Source organism: Protobothrops mucrosquamatus, unplaced genomic scaffold, assembly GCF_001527695.2.
Source record: "Protobothrops mucrosquamatus isolate PMUCROS unplaced genomic scaffold, P.Mucros_1.0 scaffold4182, whole genome shotgun sequence".
NCBI classification, from domain to species: domain Eukaryota; kingdom Metazoa; phylum Chordata; class Lepidosauria; order Squamata; family Viperidae; genus Protobothrops; species Protobothrops mucrosquamatus.
The window spans coordinates 20,566-27,546 of NW_015390107.1; the positions used below are offsets into that span (position 1 = coordinate 20,566).

A 6,981-nucleotide genomic window follows, 5' to 3' on the forward strand; every position below is an offset into this window, starting at 1 on the left:
TAAGCGAATCGGGTTTCACCCATTGACTTTGCTTGTCAGAAGCTGGCTGGGAAGGTCACACACAGTGATTATGGGATGCCAGCATGCTGCAGCCGTTGTAAATACCTGCCCACATTTTAATTATGTGACGGTGGGGATGCTGAGACAATCACAAGTGTGAGGAGCAGTCATAAGTCACTTTTTTTCAATGCCTTTGTGATTTCAAACAGTCCCTCAACAAAGGGTTGTAAGTCGAGGGTTACCTGTACAGGTAGTCCTCAAGTTACGACCATAATTGAGCCCAACATTTATGTGGCTAAGTGAAACATTTGTTAAGTGAGTTTTGCCCCATTTTGTGACTTTCCTTGCCGCAGTTGTTAAGTGAATCATTGCATTTGTTAAGCTAGTAGCCCGGCGGTTAAGTGAATCTGGCTTCCCCATTGAGTTTGCTTGTCAGAAGGGCGCAAAAGGGGATCACATGAGACCCGGGACACTGCAATCGTCATAAGTATGAACCAGCTGCCAAGCGTCTCAATTTTGATCACACGATCATGGGGAATGCTTCAAAGGTCGTAACTGTGAAAAATGGTCATAAGTCACTTTTTTCAGTGCTGTTGTAACTTTGAGCGGTCACTAAATGTCGTAAGTCAAGGACTACCTGTACAGTGTAGTACAGGGGTAGTCAACCTTGGCCCTTTTATGACTCGTGGACTTCAACTCCCTTTCCCCTCAGCATGGCTGGCTCAGGAATTCTGGGAGTTGACGTCCACGAGTCATAAAAGAGCCAAGGTTGACTACCCTGGTGTAGTAGCTGCCTCTGAGCAAACGTAGCTATAATAAATATCTCACTGTTACATTTCTAATGGAAGGATTGATGGGGGTCCACCAAGCAGGACTGATTTCAGGATGATTGGCATAATTGCTACAAGTGCTTGGTGCCCTCAGGGTGTTAGAAACGCTTACCAGCCTGCAGAACTGAAATTCATCTGCCTGCTTTGTTTCCCCCCTTTGCCAGTTTTGGTGCACCGATATCCGGGGTCTTCAAACATGGCCCTTTCATGACTTGTGGACTTCAACTCCCAGAATTCCTCAGCCAGACACGCTGGCTGAGGAATTCTGGGAGTTGAAGTCCACAAGTCATAAAAGGGCCAATTTTTAAGATCCCTGACCTATATGTTCTTTGTCTTTAGCTGAGCCTTGTTGCTTTTCCCTTTGCATCCCAGGGTCGTGAGCTCCTGGCTTGTGCTCCCACTGGCTCCGGGAAGACGTTGGCTTTTAGCATCCCCATTTTAACCCACCTCAAGCAACCGATGAATAAAGGTTTCAGAGCGCTTGTGCTCTCGCCCACGCGGGAACTCGCTAGTCAGGTAAGGTGACTTTCATCTTCTAAATTTGGCTTAAAGATACGTTCAAACAGGCAGCGGGCTGTTCAAGCAAAGCACAATAAGTATGGATGAAGGTGTTAGTCAAGGACAGGGGTCTCCAAACTTAGCAACTTTTAAGACTTATGGACTTCAACCCCCAGAATTCCTCAATCAGCATGGCTGACTGAGGAATTCTGGGAGTTGAAGTCCACAAATTAATTTAGAGTGGCCAAGGTTGGAGACCCCTGGTCTAGAAGCAGGAAGGCCCAGGTTAATGGCTATTCTCAGGCACAGAGGTTCTCTCAAATGGGGGGGGGGAGAGTTAGCCCAGTCATTCTTCACCCAACCTACACCACAGAATAGTAGCGATAGAGAAAAAAGGAAGGAGAGAGTTTAGTGTTTAGCCTCCAGTCGAAAACCTCGAGAGAATCTTCCCCCGTCTGGGGAGAATTTGTTTTTTTTTTAAACTGTACACAGTTTGTGGAAGTTGCTTTAGTGCAGTGGTTCTCAACCTGTGGGTCGGGACCCCATTTGGGGTCGATCGACCATTTCACGGGGGTCGCCAAACAAGGCTGTCCGCCATTTTTTTTGTCCGCCATTTTTTTCCCCTTTTCCGGCGGGTGCCTTACCTCCCTTGGGCTGGGCCAGCTGGTGGTCAGCCTGCTCCGTCTCTGCCGCTTGCCAGCTACGCCTCGGCCGGCGCAGGGGGCGGAACCACGCATGCGTGGCGCTCCCGGGCAGGGAAAGTCCTCGACTTACGACCGGTTGGGTAGTCCTCGACTTACGACCGGTTTAGTCCTCGACTTACGACCGGTTGGGGTCGCGGCATTAAAAAGGTTGAGAACCACTGCTTTAGTGCATGCTGATTACCACTTGTCTTTTATTAATTTGTTGCCCAGAGTCAGATCAGATTGCAGTAGTCTCCCAAGTACTGTTAGTGGAGTATAAATCTAACACAGGGGTCTTCAAACGTGGCCCTTTTATGACTTGTGGACTTCAACTCCCAGAATTCCTCAGCCAGGCACGCGTGCCTGGCTGAGGAATTCTGGGAGTTGAAGTCCACAAGTCATAAAAGGGCCAAGTTTGAAGACCCCTGATCGAACAAATAACGAATACATACGCACCCATGTAAGCCACCTTGGCCTTGTTTATTTATTTCATGAATTTGTATGGATGCCCATCTCATATGCCTGATGGGTAACGGCTGAAAAACAGAATAACGATATAATAAAACAAGCAACCAACGTTTAAAAAACCAACAACAGAAATAACATAAAATAATACAGCAGCCAAGACCATCTCAGTTAACTCAACCACGATCAAGAAACAGGCTCGCCCATACCCTCAGGGCCCCGGGCTTGACGGCAAAACCAGGTTTTCAATGTTTTGCAAAAGGCTAGCAGGGTTGAGGGAATGAGGCCCCAAAGGGCAGGTGCCAGAAATGGCTCTGCTCTTGGCACTCGCCAAATGGCACTCTTGCAAATGGAACTTAGAGCATGCCTCTCCCGCGGCATCCCCCATGATGGGCAGATATACTGCTGGGGTGGGAAGGGTACAGATAGTCCTCGGCTTACGACCACTATTGAGCCCAGAATTTTGGTCATAAGTCGTTAAGCAGGATCCCGCACGACCTGAGTCAAATTTAGGACTCTTTTTTTTATGAAGGTCGTTAAGCGAGTCATGGCAGTCATTAAATTAATCATGTGGTTGTTAATCGAATCCAGCATATCTGATAAGTGGCGTTTTTTTGACGGTTTCTGCTGGAAAATGGCAAAAAAAACCCATTGCAAATCACAGTCATGTGACTGCAGTTCACTGCATCCAGTTGTAAATGCGAGCCAATTGCCAAATGCCTGAAAAGCGAAAATGTGGCTGCAAGGTGGGGTTGCAGCAGTCATAACTTTGAGGACAGGTCGTATGTAGCTTTTTTTTAAATCTGTGGTTACCTTGAACCGCCAGTCATTAAGCGAGGTCTACATGTACATCCTCAATGACTATCCTCCAGGTAATGTAGCAAATCAAAGTGGACCACCATTTTAATAATCTTTGGTCAATATCCCAGTACACTGCAAAAGGATTCGATTTCCTTCTCTTCCATTACGATGGTCCCTGTTGTATTTATTTTATTTTCTTCTTCTGAAAATAACAATGACCCTTCCGATATTTAAATCTGTATAATAAATATGTGTCTCGTTTCTCTCCCTTTTAGACCCACAGAGAGCTACTTAAGTTGTCTGAGGGTATCGGCTTCAGGATACATTTGATTCACAAAGCTGCTGAAACAGCAAAGAAATTTGGGCCAAAATCTTCTCAGAAATTTGGTAAAGTAGGAATGAATAGGGACCCGTATTCAACTCCATCTCCTTGCTTTTTTCTAGCTGTTCTTAACTGTTGCTTTTTCTACAGATATTTTGGTGACTACTCCAAACCGACTTATCTATCTGCTGAAACAAGACCCCCCAGCCATTGATCTTACCAGGTAAAAAGGAATAGAAACACCCCCCCTCCACCATTTTTTAAATGTATGTCTACATTTGGTGGTAGTTGCTAAAGGATAGGCCTGCAGTGTTAGTGCTGTTTGTAGATTTAATTTTGCCTAAAGATGTTGATCCCCAAAAATCCCACGCCGATTAAAATGTATAATATATACGTAAAACAAATGTCCATAGAGTTTGCATAATTTTGCTAGCTGGTAGCAGAAAAGGGTGGTTGTGAAGAAGCACGTAGGAGAAATAGTGTTCATCGCAGAGGCGCTTATAAGAAAAATCAACTATATATCAATTAGCAAATAATTAAATATCCATACCCTTTCATTCTGATAGTTGCTCACCAGCCTTAATAAGGCCATCTGGAGTTTGGCAGTGAGCAGTGATGTGATTTTACTGTCTATGTAGCACCTCCTAATTGCAGCCTTATCTTTTCTGCCCTAGAGTTGAATGGCTGGTGGTGGATGAGTCAGACAAATTGTTTGAAGATGGGAAGACAGGATTCCGAGACCAGCTGGCTACCATCTTCTTGGCATGTTCCTCCCACGTTGTCAAGAGAGCCATGTTCAGTGCAACGTTCGCGCATGACGTAGAGCAGTGGTGTAAACTCAACCTGGACAATATCATATCTGTATCCATCGGAGCAAGGTGAGTGTTGGGATTAAAGGCTGGCTCTCCCTGATTGAGGGTGGATTGCTCTCGGCAGATGATTCGTTCTCCTTGCCTGGTCTCTACCGCGGAAGGGAAGTCACTTGCCCATTCATTTCCTGCTCTGGAATCAAATTCTTCCCATGGAGTTCCATTGCTCCTCTTCCTATTCTGGGCAGTTTCCATTGCTGTTGCTTACCCTGCTGAAGAAACAAGCAGTTTTTTAGCTAAGCTGAAGCGGCTGCTTGACTTTTTGATATACAAAGTCCTTTGGACTCAACTTTCATCTATCAGATGGTTGTTTAGGTCAGGGCTTTTCAACCTTTTCACCCATTGTACCACTTTTAGGATATGGCAATATCCAAGTACCACCAGTCGCCTAGCAAGGGGTCAAAAACTTGATGACCAAAAAAAAAAAAGAAGAAAAAAAGTGATAAAGTACAGGTAGTCCTCGACTTAAAACAGTTCGCTTAGTAACTGTTCAAAGTTACAGTGGCACTGAAAAAAGTGCCCCCCAAGCCACAGCCGAGTAAGACACCTGCCTGCCCACCTGGCGGCGCTCTTCCTCCTGTCCGAGGTTTTAATTGTTGTGAGAATTTCTGTTGAGGATTGGCAGCGGGGGTGGGTGTTTGGTTTTTATTCTTCCCATCTGTTGGGTGGTTGCAGCAGGTTTTGGTCACTTCACGTGACCCTGGGACAGTATGACCATCATAAATATGAATCAGTTGCCAAGCATCTGAATGTAAATCTCAAGACCCTGGAGATGCTGCAACATTCCAGCTAATCGGCGCTTCTTCTGGGCTCAGCAGAAGTGTCAGGATCAGCACCAGGCTCCAGCTGGAGCCTGGCGCTGATCCTGGTGCTTCCTCTGAGCCGACAGCCCCGAAGAAGTGCCAATCAGCTGAAAAGCGGCACTGATCCTGGCGCTTCCATTGAGCCCGTGCCTGCATCCCGCAGATGGGGCTTCACTTGTTTGCGCAGCCCGGTTTCTGGCATGCCGCAGCCCAGTATCAGTCTACAGACGGGGTTGCGGACCCCTGTCCTAGACCAAGCTAAATCCCAAAATGTTAGAGAATTCCCGGAAGCCTGGCTGTCATGGTTCCGACAGATGAAACTCTTCAAACAACTTTGAGGCATTGTTTACCTTAAAGAATCTTTATTGGAGTAGTATAGCTTTGGCACGAACATAGTGGAAGCCAAAAACTGAGTTCCCCTCCCCTGAGCACATAATATCAAAGCACAATTCCCTCCCCCAATTAACAGTCATAAATCACATTTCCCAATTAGTTTGAAGCACGGGCTTCCCCTCCAGCTCTCCAGCCCGCCAATTCTTTATCATCTCTTATTTCAATAACCTTGTTTCTCACACTAGGTTCAGTAATGTTATGTCTAGCTAAACTCTCATGCACATTCCTCCCCCCAGCATCATCTAACTCTTACTCTGAAGAGTAAAACAAAATAAGAAAATGGTTGCATTTCCATCTGTTGTCAATGCAAAAACATCCGATGTTAGCAGCGATGACACTGGCATTCAGACAAATCAACCATCAATAAACACATTGAGATAAACCATGTTTTCATGCCATTTGAAAAAAAAATAAATTAAGGAAAAAAAAATTAAAAGACCAAAGAGATCTTTTTCATTTTGATATTTTTTCCTTTAAAATGTTTTGCTTCTCATCCGAGAAGCAGCGTGAATTGAAGAAGTCTCTTGGATGAGAAGCGAAACTTTTTCAAAGAAAAAAACTCCCAAGAAAGTCCAGTTTGCCTTTTGAAAAGCATCTTTGGGACGTTTTGACGAAATATGTTTTCTGGACCTCTGGTAACACTTCCTGAATAATAATAATAATAATAATGATGATGATGATGATGATGATGATGATGATGATGATGATGATAAAGTTGGAAGGGACCTTGGAGGTCATCTAGTCCAACCCCCTGCTCAGGCAGGAAACCCTATACCATTTCAGACAAATGGCTGTCCAGTCTCTTCTTAAAAACTTCCAGTGTTTGGCGCATTCACCGCTTCTGGAGGCAGGTTGTTCCACTGGTTAATTGTTCTCACTGTCAGGAAGTTTCTCCTTAGTTCTAGGTTGCTTCTCTCTTTGGTTAGTTTCCACTGGTTGCTTCTTGTCCTGCCCTCAGGGGCTTTGGAGAATAGCTTGACTCCCTCTTCTTTGTGGCAGCCCCTGAGATACTGGAACACTGCTATCATGTCCCCCCTCGTCCTTCTCTTCATTAAACTAGACATACACAAGGCATGCACATACACAATGACACAAGGCAAACGTAGAAATATTATTTATTATTTATTTATTTATCAAATTTGTACCCCGCCCTTCTCCTAGCGGACTCAGGGCGGCTTACAGCCAGTTAAAACAGATAACAATACAAAATACTAAATTTAAAATGTAATTAAAATGAAATATTAATTATTGGCCGTTTCTTTTTAAAATTATTTTAAAACCAAATTAAAATACTCCTTAGGCCAGTCCTGCTAGCTT

General features: G+C 44.7%; 1 protein-coding gene across 1 annotated transcript in view; it reads left to right on the top strand.

Annotated features, from left to right (window-relative positions):
• The window catches only part of DDX52 (DExD-box helicase 52), a 25,137-nt gene that overhangs the window by 4,913 nt on the left and 13,243 nt on the right, over positions 1 to 6,981 (top strand). Inside the window, exons 5-9 of the mRNA XM_029286592.1 lie at positions 491 to 587; positions 1,170 to 1,346; positions 3,553 to 3,664; positions 3,750 to 3,822; positions 4,274 to 4,477. Of these exons, the coding sequence (XP_029142425.1) occupies positions 491 to 587; positions 1,170 to 1,346; positions 3,553 to 3,664; positions 3,750 to 3,822; positions 4,274 to 4,477 (663 nt within the window). The remainder of the gene's footprint in view (positions 1 to 490; positions 588 to 1,169; positions 1,347 to 3,552; positions 3,665 to 3,749; positions 3,823 to 4,273; positions 4,478 to 6,981) is intronic.